This window comes from Apis mellifera, linkage group LG6 (assembly GCF_003254395.2).
Source record: "Apis mellifera strain DH4 linkage group LG6, Amel_HAv3.1, whole genome shotgun sequence".
Classification (NCBI taxonomy): domain Eukaryota; kingdom Metazoa; phylum Arthropoda; class Insecta; order Hymenoptera; family Apidae; genus Apis; species Apis mellifera.
Window position 1 is genome coordinate 5,022,561 of NC_037643.1, and position 14,452 is coordinate 5,037,012.

A 14,452-nucleotide genomic window follows, 5' to 3' on the forward strand; every position below is an offset into this window, starting at 1 on the left:
CAACAATCCTTTAGCTATCATGAAAGCCGGAGTATTCCGGCTTTAACAAGCGATTAGTCGTCGCGAATCCCTTCCATCTGGCCAAAATTACATCAGTAAGGCATGTACGCCGACAGCTTTCCCCTCTAAACACCCATTCAAGTCGCCCATACTTGCCTATGCAATCATCTCCACATGGCCTAAATCTCAGCTATACAAGAATATACAAGGATAAATCGTCCAACTTTCTTTATCTTATCTCCATATCCGCACGATATATATTTTAAATCGTTAAATTAAAGGAAATATTTTTCTCTTTTTTTTTTTAGGACACGTACCTACGCAATGATCGCCCTCCAATCGATGACCAATGTCACATTCGCAGCGATAACTGCCGTAAGAATTGATACACTCGTACCCTTTACAATCCATTGTGGCGCACTCGTCGATATCTGGAAACGATGAATTTATTTTTTTCGCTTCTTTTTTTGGGAATAATTGTTCATGGTAAATACAATGTGTTAATATATAAAATATTTAATAGAAGAATTCTGCGAAATTATTTTATTTTATTTTTCTTTTTAACTCGTTTCTTAATAAAAGTTCTTAATTATAGATCTTTTTTTTTTTTTTGCGTAAAATTCTCACAAAAATACACAATGCTCGTGGAAATTAATTAAAATTTAGGAGAGTTTTAACGGTTGATCATGGAATGAAAATATTTCATAAAATAACAAATTGGGAATGTTATCCTTAAACTTTTTCAATTAATGATCGCACAACTTTTGAGAAATTTTGAAAATTCACGTTTATGAGTATGAATCTTTAATTTCAATATTATACACGGGGATAATAATAATTTCTGGCCAGTTTATTGTGATAATGAATAAATGTATAAAATGGAAGCACGGGAGACTAAAGTTTAATGAAAACCACGGTAAAACGAATAGGATCGAAACGCATGAAAGGTGAAATATCGTGACAAGCTATTGTGTTTCCGGTCTTTCAGCAATAATACTGCATGTATAAGAAAGCGAATGTAAATACGTATTGTACACGTTTAATGTTCCTTGACCTGAATTTTTAATTTTCTACGACGTGTAATACATTCGATCGAAGGAGAAAGAGAAAGAAAGAGAGAGAGAGAGAGAGAAAGAAAAAACACGAGCTTAAGAAAAGCATGCAAAGTATCAAAGGTATTAAAAGTTTCGATTTTACGTGTAGATATAACTCGTATAATTAAAATCTTCTAAATTTTCTTTTTTGTATAATCCACGCTAATGAAATTTAAAATTTTCTTAAAATCATTTTTGCTTAAAAACACACACGTTCAATTATACTTTATAAATTTACAATAACTATTTGTTAAATTTTAATGAAATTAAATCTAATATTCATATTCTATCTCATAATATTCAATATCATAGATAGATATAATTAATCGAATAACAAGACTAAATAAGGATTAAACAGAGATATGTGATTCGTAATACGTGACTCACCGACACAGGTAGAATTCTGCATCTCGAATCCCTGCTTGCACGAGCACTGGAACGATCCAACGGTGTTCACGCACAACTGATCGCAGCCGTGTTGCGAGCCGGCGCACTCGTCGATATCTCTGCACCTCGGTGGATCCTCGTTCTCGTCGAGGCGGAACCCTTCTTTGCAACCGCACGCAACCGTCCCATTCCTCGCGGTGCAAGTCTGCTCGCATCCCCCGTTGTCGTTGGCGCACGGATCCATGGGATGGCACTTCGATTTGTTCCTTAATTCGTGGCCGGGCGGGCAAACGCAGCGATAACCGCCGAGTTCGTTCACGCATTCGTGGGAGCAGCCACCGTTGTCGTGGTCGCACTCGTTCACGTCGTCGCAGGTTCTTTGGTCGTTCTTCAATCGAAAGCCGGCAGGGCACTCGCAACGATAACTGCCACGCACGTTGATGCAATTGTCGGAGCATCCCCCGTTCTCCATCTCGCACTCGTTCACGTCCAGGCAAGTCTTGGCGTCGGTGTGCAGGTGGAGACCTGCGTTGACACATCGGCACGAGTAGCTGCCCACGAAATTGACGCACACGTCCGAGCAACCGCCGTTGTCCGTGGAGCACTCGTCCACGTCGTTGCACGTTTTGCCATCGTCGTCCAGCCGCAATCCTATGGGACAATTGCACCTGACGCCGCCTACGACGTTGAGACACGCGTGGGAGCAGCCGCCGTTGTCCACCTTGCACTCGTCCACGTCCACGCAGGTCTTGGAATCGTTGGCAAGCGCGTGGCCGTCCGGGCAGGTACACGTCCACGAGCCCAACGTGTTTACGCATTCGTGGGGGCAATCGGCGAGATCCGTTTTACACTCGTCCACGTCGATGCAGGTTTTCTCGTCCTGGGAGAGCTCGTAACCGGTGGGGCAGGAGCAGAAATGGCCGCCAATAGTGTTGGTGCATTGATGAGAGCAGCCGCCGTTCCTCTCCAGGCACTCGTCTATGTCGAGGCAGGTGGATTTGTCGGAATGGAGGTAGTGGCCCTGGTAACAGGTGCACACGTAGCTGCCCAACAGGTTCAAGCAGTCGTGGCTGCAATTGTGTCGATCGTTCAGACACTCGTTCATGTCGATGCAATTTTTCTTGTTCTCGGGCAACAGGATGTAGCCGGAGGGGCACTCGCAGTAATATCCCCCTTCGGTGTTGACGCAGATGTGGGAACAGCCGAGATCCACGTCGTTCTCGAACTCCTCGCACTCGTCGATATCCTCGCAAGTTCTCTGATCCTGTTTCAACCTGAATCCCAACGGGCAGGAGCAGTGCACCACCTCGCCACCCTCCTCCACGTGGTGGCAATGGTGAGAACAGTTTCCGTTGTTCCGCTTGCAGCCGTCGACCAACCTGCAAGTTTTATTGTCATTCTCCAACACGTATCCGGTTGGACAGGTACAGTGAAACGATCCTACCAGGTTGGCGCACGCGTGGGAGCATCCCGCGCCGCGAGCATCCTCGCACTCGTCCACGTCGTCGCAGAAGGCGGGCTCGACCGGGCTCACTTTGAACCCCTCGTTGCACCCGCACTCGAACCCGCCCTCCGTGTTCGTGCACCGGTGCGTGCAATTGTCCAACAATTCCGAACACTCGTCCACGTCCACGCAGGTGGCGTTATCGCCCTCCGACAGTTTGAACCCGGACGGGCACTCGCACGCGACGGACCCGTTCGAGAAGGAGCAGATATCGGAACAGCCCCCGTTGTCCACGAAGCATTTGTTCGCGTATACGCAACGAAGCTTGTCGTCGTCCGCGAGGATCATGTCGTCCGGGCACAGGCAAAACGTCTCGCCTCCCTCGTAACGGCAATCGTGGGAACAGCCGCCGTTCCCCGACGAACATCCGTTCTCCTCCACGCAAACGGTTCCGTTCTCGGACAATACGAGGTCGGTTGGGCAGGAGCAAGCGACCCGGCCATCCTCGTAGCTGCAATAATGGGAGCAGCCACCGTTGTCCGCGTAACACTTGTTCTCCTCCGCGCAGGTGGCGTTGTCGTCGGCCAGAATCATGCCTGGCGGGCAGAAACAGGAGACGGTGCCGTTCTCGTAATGGCACAAATGCGTGCAACCGCCGTTGTCGATCAAACACTCGTCGATCTCTACGCAAGTCTTGCCGTCGTCCTCGAGCAATTTGTAATTGTCGGGGCAGGCGCACTCGACGCCACCCTCGATGTTGGCGCACAGATGGGAGCATCCACCGTTGTCCTCGATGCACTCGTTCACGTCCTCGCAGGTGTTTCGATCGGCCGCCAGTCGATATCCGTTCGGGCACCCGCACTCGTAGCTTCCGTCCGTGTTGACGCAGGAATGGGAGCACCCACCGTTACCCTCCTCGCACTCGTTCCTGTCCAGACAGCTCCTGTTATCCTCGGACAAAACATAGCCGGCCGGGCAACGGCACTGAAACCCGCCACCCGCCACTCTCGCACACTCGTGCGAGCACCCGTGTCCGCCCGCGCAGAAATCAACTTCCTCGCACGTCCGACCGTCCGAGCTCAATTCCCAGCCTGCGGGACACTCGCATTCGTAACCACCCCGCACGTTGACGCACGTGTGGCTGCAATTGTGTGGCGCCGCCTCGCACGCCATCGTGCACGTCCTGTTGTCCCGTCCAACGATCCACCCGTCCGGACACGAGCAAACGTATCCACCGTCCAAATTTTCGCACCGATGGGAACACCCGTGGACGTCTTTCCTCGTGCACTCGTCCACGTCTGCACACGTCTTCCCGTCCTCGATCAACTCGTACCCTCGAGGACAAATACAATAGAAGCTACCTTCAGTATTGGTGCAATCGTGAGAACAGCCGTTGTCATTCACTGCGCACTCGTCCACGTCTGCACACGTCTTGCCGTCCTCGATCAACTCGTAGCCTCGAGGACAAACGCAGTGGAAGCTGCCCTGGGTATTGGTGCAATCGTGGGAGCAACCCCCGTTGTCATTTACTGCGCACTCGTCCACGTCTGCACAAGTCTTGCCGTCCTCGATCAACTCGTATCCTCGAGGACAAACGCAGTGGAAGCTGCCCTGGGTATTGGCGCAATCGTGGGAGCAGCCGCCGTTGTTGTTCTCGACGCACTCGTCGATGTCCTGGCAGGTCGTTCGATCCTGCCTGAGCCGTAGACCTGGAGGGCACTCGCAGCGGTAGGATCCTTTGGTGTTGACGCAACGGTAGGGGCAAGGAGGAGGGTGCTCGGCGCACTCGTCGACGTCGCCGCAAGTGGCCTCGTCGTCCTGGAGCTCGAACCCCTCGGGACAGCCGCAACGGGTCTCCTCGCCGTCTCGCTCGTACGCGTGCGAGCAATTGCGATGGACGGCGGATGGTGGAAAACAGTTTCGCGAGTCCTCTCTCAGCCTCCACCCGATCGGGCAAGTGCAGTTGTATCCGCCTGGTGTGTTGGTGCACGCGTGGGAGCACGCGTGTTGCCCCGTCCCGCACTCGTCCACGTCCACGCAGGCGAGTTCCGTTTTCGAGAATGCGTATCCAATAGGGCACACGCACTCGTACGTGCCCTCGAGATTCACGCATTCTCGGGGACAATCGTGATCTCGTCGCGCGCATTCGTCCACGTCGACGCAGCTTCGACCGTCCTCGCCGAGGATGAATCCTTGGGGACAGTCGCAAGCGTAGGATCCGTCGGTGTTGGTGCACGAGAAACTGCAATTGGCCGACCCGTCCCGACACTCGTCCACGTCCTCGCAGGTGGCGGCGTCCGCGGCCAACTCGTATCCCGGGGGGCAGTCGCAGACGGGGGTCGAGGCGTAGGAGAGGCAGATGTGGGAGCAGGAGGAGTTGGCGCAGGGGTCCGAGAGGACGCAGGTGACGCCGTCGTCGGACAAGGTCCATCCGGAGAGGCAGGAGCAACGGTAGGTGGCGTGCTCGTTGACGCAGATGTGGGAGCACTCGTGATTCCGCTCCAGGCACTCGTCGATGTCCCGACACCCGCCTTCATCGTCCTGCCGCAATCCCTCGGGGCACGAGGGATCCTCGCAGGTGAGGCCGTCTTGGAGAAGCGTGAGACCGTCGGGGCAGAGGCACTCGTAGCTTCCCAACGTGTTGGCGCATTCGTGGGAGCAATCGTGCTCGTTCTCCAGGCACTCGTCGAAATCCTGGCAAGTCTTCCCGTCCTCGTGGAGGACGAAACCGTCGGGGCAACCGCATTCGAACGTATCTCGACGCCTCTCGCACGTGTGGGAACAATTGGCGAAACGGCAGGGGTCGAGGGGGACGCACAACCTCTTGTCCTCGGACACGGTCATGCCGAGGGGACAGGTGCACGCGTACGAGCCTTGAAGGTTGACGCACTCGTGGGAGCATTGGTGAGTCCCTTCCAGGCACTCGTTCGCGTCCTGGCAGATCCTCGAATCGTTGCCCAACAGGTAACCCGGCGGGCAACCGCATTTGAATCCGCCCTCCTCGTTCGAGCACTCGTGCGAGCAACCGTGCCCACCCTCGTCGCATTCGTTTATGTCCACGCAATCGAGGAAACCTTCCTTCGAGATCCGATAACCTTCCCGACAAGAGCAAGTGTAATTCCCTATGGAATTGACGCAGATCTGCTCGCATCTGTGAACACCGTCCAGACACTCGTCCACGTCGGAACAAGTCCTGTTGTCGTCGTTCAAAGCGAACCCGGATCGACAATTGCACGTGTAACCCCCTTGAACGTTGACGCACTCGTGCTCGCAATCGTGAACGTTGTTGGCGCACTCGTCCACGTCCGTGCAATTGTACTTGTCGTGCTCCAATGTTTGGAAACCTTGGGGGCAGGTGCACGCGAATCCACCCTCGAAATTCACGCAGGAGTGAGAGCACGGGTTCACAGCGCACTCGTCCGTGTCCACGCAGCTCACCTCGTCCTCGTGGACGCGATAACCCAGCGGGCAGACGCATATCGGCCCATCCTCCGACTCTCGGCACTCGTGAGAGCAGGGAGTCGACAGTGTCTCGCAACTCCTCGCCCGCGCACAGGTGAGATTGTCCTCCTTCAGGGTGAACCCCGTCGGACAGGTGCACTCGAACGAGCCCTCGGTGTTGTTGCAGCCGTGGGAGCAAGGTCTCGATCCATCTTCGCACTCGTCGATGTCGTGGCACGACACGCCGTCTTCGCCGAGCTTGAAACCCAAATGGCAGGTGCAGTAGTAACCGCCTGGCTCGTTCACGCACCCGTGCTGGCAGCTTGGAAGCTCCCCTTCGTCCGAGCATTCGTCGATATCTGTTGGAAATTGGAAAATGAAGGACTTACTTTCCGTAAGTTTGAAGTTAATATAAAGAATTGTGGTGTTTAATTTATACGTTTGTACTTTTCGATATTTTTTTATCTTCTATGCAATTTGATAAATTCCACTCCAAAAAGTTAGGAATTTGTTTGATTTTCATTGCAGGAAGGAAAATTGTTTTACGAACCGATGCATTCGCCGTTTTTGCTCTTTCTGAAACCATCCTCGCACTTGCCAAATTCTGGAATTTCCGTGATACCCTCTTCCTCGTCGTAATCGTCGTCGTCCTCGTCGTCCTCCGCGTCGTAATCTTCATCCTGAAGAACTTTGGTCATCTTTTGGGGCTTGCTCACGCATTTAAACGAGCCCACAGTGTTCTCGCAATCGGTATTATTCGTGCAAACCTTGGATGCATTCTCGCATTCATTCACATCTATCGATGAAACAAAATTTACCGTCTGATTACGAGTCAATAATACGTATCTCGAATATTCAGAATCAAAATATATGCATGAGAATACATATATGAGAATGGTAAAAATTAAATTTAATTTCGAGACTTTATCTTTTTCTAACTATCCAAATTATGTTACAGATATTCAGAAGATCTCCATTCTAGAGACAAAAACTAAGAACTGTTACGCAAATCTCACAAGAAGCTAGAACATCTTGGAACAAACACTGAGAGACGTTCTTTAAGAGAGGAAATACGGTTACCTTGGCAAGTCTTCCAGTCGTTGGTCAGATAAAAGCCGTCCGGGCAGAGGCAAAAAGCGCTTCCAGGCGTGTTCAAACAAACGTGGGAGCATCCCCCGTTGTTGGTCGAACACTCGTCGATATCCTCGCAGGTGTGATTATCCGCGGCCAATTTGTGGCCGGGGATATCGGAACAGTTGCACTCGTAGCTCCCTTCGAGATTGATGCAACCGCCTTGGCACGGCCCGTGCCCGTTATTCACCAGGCACTCGTTAACGTCTGAACGAGAACAACCAAGCAATCTTGTGAATTGCTTTCGGAAAATTTAACGGAGGACGACAGTCTCGCCACGGTCGTCGTTCCACCTCTTGAGACAGTATCGAGAGGACCGGATTGTATCGTCAACGCGCAACAATCGAGACATCGATTCATTACTCTCGTTTCACACTTTGCGATTGCAGTTGAAATCTCGAAACGAACCAAGAGATATTTCGAGGAGATGAGTTTTTTAGCAGGTTTCAATCGATGGAGTTTTAACATCAACAAATTGTAAAAATATGAATTGATAGAACGAATATATTAATTAAGGAAGGAGCTTGTTTTCGTTTGTTTGTGAGAAGTGAGAAGAGAGAAGAAATTCGTACGAATGATTGTTTTCTATTTCGTTTAAAAAAAAAAGTATAATTTAGAAAATTACGAATAATTTTCTTTCACGATGAAATGAAAACTTTGATTGAAAATTTATATGCCAGAGGGAAATAATAGGAGAGTGAAACGTGAAAAGTAAAGAAAGATGGAGAATTGATCAAGAGTGGCACAAAGTATACAAAAATATACAATGAATCTATTTAATTTACATAATTAATACTAGTTTTGCAATTAATATGAAATGTAAACAGATCCTGATAAACGAGATTGTTTGATGTTTGTTACAGTTGATTTCAAATGTAAGCCTTTGAAGAAGGAAAGAAAGGAAAGAAAAAAAGAGAAGGAATGGAGAGGACAATAATAATACACGGTTATAATAGATTCTTGATTGTTTGGGCACGTGTTAATAGTCCTTTCAATTATCCAAGCATCGATTCGATTCGATTTCCAATCGAACTATCTCGCAAAGTCAATAAACGCCCATCTGATTTTGCGCAATATGCTGCATTCTGGTAATTTCGTGCTTCAACAACCGAAATTCACACTCTCTGTTCTAATTTTATCGCGTCTATTGGAATATCTATTGGAATAACAAGAAGAATATACTCTAATTGCCCAATTATTCCATTAAACGCTTAGAATTAGAATGAATTTAACCAACACAACATTAATTAAAAAATTAATTCAATCGAGTTAATATTCTGTTTAAATACATAATTTCTACTAATTACTAGGATAATTACTTTCCAAATGAATTGGATTAAAATTCCAAAAATTATTCCAATCCTACTTATCACAATTACAAATAGTATAACCAAAATCGAGGATTCTTTTTCTTTAATAAAAATCGACTAAATGAAAATTTTCCACGAATCAAACGTAGATTAAAACTTCTTCCACGTCCAATCGTGTTGCTTATAATTAAACAAAAAAAAAAAAAAAAAAAAAATATGCAAGCTCAAACTTGTAATTAGTGAAAACACGATAACCAGTTTAAGGGCCGTTAAAACTTGCCTGAAAATTTGTTCAATCTCGTTGATTTAATCCACGGGGAGGTCGTCGGGGAGGTTGAATCGCGCAGGATTATCCGTCTCAAAATTTTGCTTTCGAGGGAAGCTTTTTCGAGGAAATAGCTCGTATCAGATTTAAATTTTATGTACAACACTCGACAACAGTATTTGAATATTTCCTCTTCCTCCTCCTCCTCTCTCTCTCTTCCTTTTTCTCCTCTATTCACGAGGGTTAATCAGTTTGAGTTAACACACGGGGACACACGGGGTAAAACGGCGTCCAAATGAAGGAACCGCAACGCGTAATTCGATAAACGAGGGGTTGTTTGTAATTCTTGGTTCGGTTGGTGGGCGAAAAGCAACGAAGCCTCGCCTCCTTCGCCTTAGTTAGCCAATTTCCGAGCGAAAAGACAAATTTCGCGGGTATCCCGGCGGGGTGGAAGGCCTCGGGATTGAATTAATCCGTCACCGAGGGCCGTGTTAAATTCTTTGCGCGAATCTTGCCGAGCTTTTCCCTCGTTAAACGAGCTGCATTCGATTAATAGACGGACAAATTGAAACGGATATTCCTTTATCCCTATTTTTGTTTTTTTTCGATCCTCGTAATTTTTTGATAGTCTTAAATAAATTATTCTTTTTATTCTTTTTATTCTTTTTATTATTTCTTCTAAATTATTTTATTTTTATTTTTTTTTAATTTATTGGTTTAATATCTGTTCTGTATATTTTTAAAATTGCAAGTAAATGAAAGATCAAGTTTAATTATTCGTCTTATTTGGAGGGGGATAATACAACTTGTTTCCAAATAATAACGTTTTAATTATGATATTAATTTAAATAAGCATTGTCCAATTAAAATTCTTCGTCTCATTTCTATTCGACGAACTCTTTTTAGATGGCATGATTATAATTCCACGGTTTAATTAAGCAATCATTGTTCCATTTAAATTGTACTATTTATCTACGTTCATAACACGAATCGAATCAATTTTCCATAAAATAATATTCCCTGGAAGGAAAATAAATTTTATTTCTTCTCGCTTAGTAGAATTTGTTTTATCGTTCAGACTACCGTGTTTCATCGATTTCAAATTGTACTACTGAATACGTACGTATGTATTTTACACGCTCGATTCTCCTTTTTTTTTTTTATAAACCAACAATCTCAAAGACTTCTTATCTTCGAAGGATTTCGTGCAAACGTTTGAATTTAAACGGGTAGTACAAACATACGATTTTTCCGACGTTCGATTCCAATTTTCAATTCGCCTCGAAAGGGGAAAATAAGATAGAATGAAAAAGAGAAAGGAATTCGATTGATTTAATCTGGTCGTAAATGCTGACTGATTTACTTTCGCGTCTTTCGGGGTAGAAATCTTTCGCAGGGATCGTGTTTCGGAGAATAAAAATCACGAATGATTGCGTCTACAAACCGAAAATGCATTATCGATCAATCACTGGTAAACTGGTTACGTGAGATTTCTGCCTTTCAAGTAGAATATCTTCGAACGGTGATTATAAAATGATGTTTTGAAATATAAATTAATGGAAAAATCTTAATTTCTGTCAGCAAAGATATTTTTACGACACGCGTATAAAAATTAAAATAACGTATAATCAAGAAAAATTATTCATGTGAAAAGGATATTATTTTGTCATTGATTAAATTCAATATACATAAGCTGTATATCTTTATAATCCATGGAAAAAATAATTAACGATCTTGTAAATGAAACAATTGTTCATTCAGTAAAAATTAAAAAAGCAATTAAACATTGCACTTTGATTCAATTTATAATAGGTTTTAAAAAATATGAATACTTTAAGACGTACATATTCTTCGAGATTAAAGTTTTCTTCTATAAAAGTTATCAATATGGATTATAATATATAGCTTCATTAGTTATATTAATTATATCGATGCAATTATCGTTGAGAACAAAATTAACTCACCCAGACACGATTTACCATCGGTTCCCAATTGATAACCGGAATGGCATTCACAATGGAAGGAACCAGGATCGTTGTGACAAATTTGAGCGCAACCAGCTGTACTTTCAGCGCATTCGTCTATGTCTGTGAAAAGTCAACAAAAAAACTTGTTACCAAAACAATTAATATTTACAACGATACGTCGAATTGTCGCAATATATTCGCGTCTTTGTCTGAAATTTATATTCTTCTATCAAGAATGCTCTTTGCGCTTTTTTTTGTTGCAGCTTGAAAAAATGTTTACAATTTATATTTTACTCGAAATATTTCAGTTTTTACAACTCTTTTTATTTTTTTTTCTAAAAATAAAAGAACGACAAATCCGTTGAATTTTTTGGAAAATTAATTGCAAGTTGTAAAAATAACATAATTCGAGATCCAAGAGTAAAAAAACGATTTATTCGATAAATCAAATTAAAATTGTATATTCCTTCCCATTAAATCATAAAATACAATATCCACACAACTTCAATGATTAATTTGAATAAATTACCGTAAGAAGAAAACGAACATGGAATAAAATCTCGGTCAACGAGGAACGAAGCATCTCTATTTATATACGTGCACGACTTACATATCGAAACACGTGAATTCGAACACGTTGAACTCGAAAGGCGAGGGCGGTTGCTGCACTTGAAACACGAGGTTCGATTCCACCTCGTGCACTCGTTTTGCACGCCGGCAGATACCGACGTCGATTAGCATACAATAGGGACTACACAGACGCCCTCCGCCCGTGTTCGAGTTCCTCCACCGCGAATCGCGCCTGTTAAGTTGAGTAATCGACGCGAAAGTGGCCGGTGATTTATGCTTCGACCATTGGTGCAATGGAAACGATTCGCGATTAGTCGTCGATCGATTGTTCCTCGACGATGATCGGGATGATGGATAACTGCTTGGTGCTATGTATGGGGGATTTTAGAATCCGATTCTGATGAAATTTTCATCGTTGGATTATTCTTGATAACATCGATTTGACGATTTTTAAAAAATATATATACACGTCGAAAAGTTGATTATTCGGTTATACGTGAAATTTTTAAATATTTCGAGATTTACGATCATTTCTCTCCTGTCCATTTTCTTTTATTCTAGTATTTTTATGTAAAAAAAAGGATCGGAAGAAATTAAAAATTTTATCGCGAAACCGGTTCAGAGGATAGAGAGAGATATACCGTTGAAATCGCTTTTTGTTTCGTCCCGATATCTCGATCCGTTCCCGAGATATAAGGATTCAAAGTTTTCACAGTTATGGCGGAGATTATGAATGGGCTCGCGGCCCAGTGACCTAGATTTTTTTTTCCCTGCTACGCGTACTACGCGTTTTTCCAGGAATCGCGTCTGTCGCTTGTCTGCAGTTTGGAATAGGTCAGTGAGGCGAGGCGCGAGCGAGAGGTCCGAGTAAGCGACAAGAACGGAGATAGTAAACAGTTAAAAAATTATCCTTCCCTTTAAACGACGATATCTCGTGAACCGGAAGTCGTATCGGGATGAGCGAAAAGGCGTTTTGAAGGGGAAGGTTCACCGCTTCTAATGAGCTTTCATTCGTCGATTGGAAATACTTATCTTCAGAGTTATAGCGGTTTGAAATTTTCGCAATTTTAATAAGCTCCGATCGAGTTTTTGAAGTACATTTTGCGATAGATGCATCTATTTTTGAATGAAATTAATTCGTAACGGTGTATTGTGAACTTTGATTTACTTCAGAAGTTGTTTTAAATTCGAAAATGCAATTTTTCTTACTCTATTTTTGTTTTATTCCGGCAAATCGATCCTTGCCTTCTTCGATTCGATTAAAATATTACATTTACAGTCTAATTATAATATTCTTTATGAATGTACGTTATACATTTCTTTTTTAAATATTGTTTTTTACAAGATTCTCTTTCCCATAATCTTACTACCATTTTTTTCTTTTATTTTTCGTTTTCCAATCTAAGTCTAAACGAACAAGAGAAATCTCGTAAAAATAAATGAAAAAGACAAATCTACAATTTTAATGAATAATCGAGAAGGGTTGTTACATATACAATAAACCCCTTGTTTCCAAGAATTAAATATTACTCAATCCTTAATGCCGACAAATCCTTGGGTTCGATCCAATATTGAAACATAGCGTAATCTATGGTTGTCGTTGGAGCAGATAAAAAGGCTTAGAATTTTTTATCCTTAGAATCGATGACTATACACGGCTATACCTACGCCTCTTCCATACGATTTCGTCGAAATCCAAACGGGATTTAAAGTTAGAAGGCCATGTAATTCGACGTATCGAAAAAAAAATGATACGATCTTTGAATAGGGATATCGTAAATCGTGAGATCTCGTTTCTCTTAAATAAATCCCTTGAAACGCGTGAAATGATCCCTTGTTTTCGCGAATTTTTTTTTTTTTTAATTTTCAATCTTGGAAAGTTTGCATTCTTTTATCGATAGAACAAAACAAGAAAGAATAGATTTTTAAACGATTAATCGACAAAGATTCAACATAATATTGAAAATATTCTTGTAAAAAATTTATAAAAATTTTAAATCTAAAGTTTTCAATTTATAGAAGACGTAATTATATTTATTTATTTCGAATATTCTTAAAGCTGTATTCCTTAAACAAATTCAAAAAAAAAATACAATATCTTTTTATTCGTGGAAAAACGCGATGATCGAATTCGATCGAAATATCTGTAGTCATCGCAATGACTGCATCAAACATAATATCCAAATATAATATCCGTAAAATTGATGATTTCTTTCTCTCCTTCGCCATAGTAGAACAATAGTCTCAATTATAACAAATGAAACATAAATCACCTATGCAGGAAGATCCTTTGACGCGGAATCCGTCGAAACACGAGCAGTTCACGCCTGTTTGAGTGTCTTCACACACATGCTCGCACCCGCCTCGATCCTGATTGCAACGTTTCACGTTATTGAGTGTCGCTTCTGGAACAAAAGCCAATGAATTTTTTTCGCTACGTGGACCGCTATCCGGCCGACTTTCCATCGTCCAACTTTAAATTGATCGAACGCGATATTTTTTATCGATTCTTTGTACCTCGTGTACGATGTTATACACGGTGACGAGGTTTCAAATTTATGAAACGCGTGGAAAAATATTTTTTTTTTAATCTCTGTAGGTTGGTCCTGTAAAAACTTTTTTTTTCTCTCTCCACCTCCCCTTCTTTGAAAGGAATTTCTATGCAAAATTCTGAAAGATGAAATTCAACTGCATATGGAGATATGGAAATTAATTTGTAGCACAAAGAAGTTTTTGCAATATTTTTATACATTTAGAAGTTATACATTTCCTTTCGATAATAATTGTCGGATAAAAAATCAGATAGAAGAAGTTTTTTTCCAATGGCCACGCATCGAGGTTTC

General features: G+C 43.4%; 1 protein-coding gene across 3 annotated transcripts in view; it reads right to left on the reverse strand.

Moving 5' to 3' along the window:
• Positions 1-14,452, reverse strand: part of LOC725800 (fibrillin-2) — a 160,127-nt gene that overhangs the window by 44,338 nt on the left and 101,337 nt on the right. For all 3 annotated transcript variants that reach the window (XM_006561295.3, XM_016912646.2, XM_006561296.3), the window contains exons 5-10: positions 13,883-14,014; positions 11,037-11,159; positions 7,447-7,704; positions 6,917-7,162; positions 1,482-6,725; positions 318-431 (exon numbers count right to left, since the gene is read on the reverse strand). In XM_006561295.3, coding sequence (XP_006561358.2) covers positions 318-431; positions 1,482-6,725; positions 6,917-7,162; positions 7,447-7,704; positions 11,037-11,159; positions 13,883-14,014 — 6,117 coding nt within the window. The remainder of the gene's footprint in view (positions 1-317; positions 432-1,481; positions 6,726-6,916; positions 7,163-7,446; positions 7,705-11,036; positions 11,160-13,882; positions 14,015-14,452) is intronic.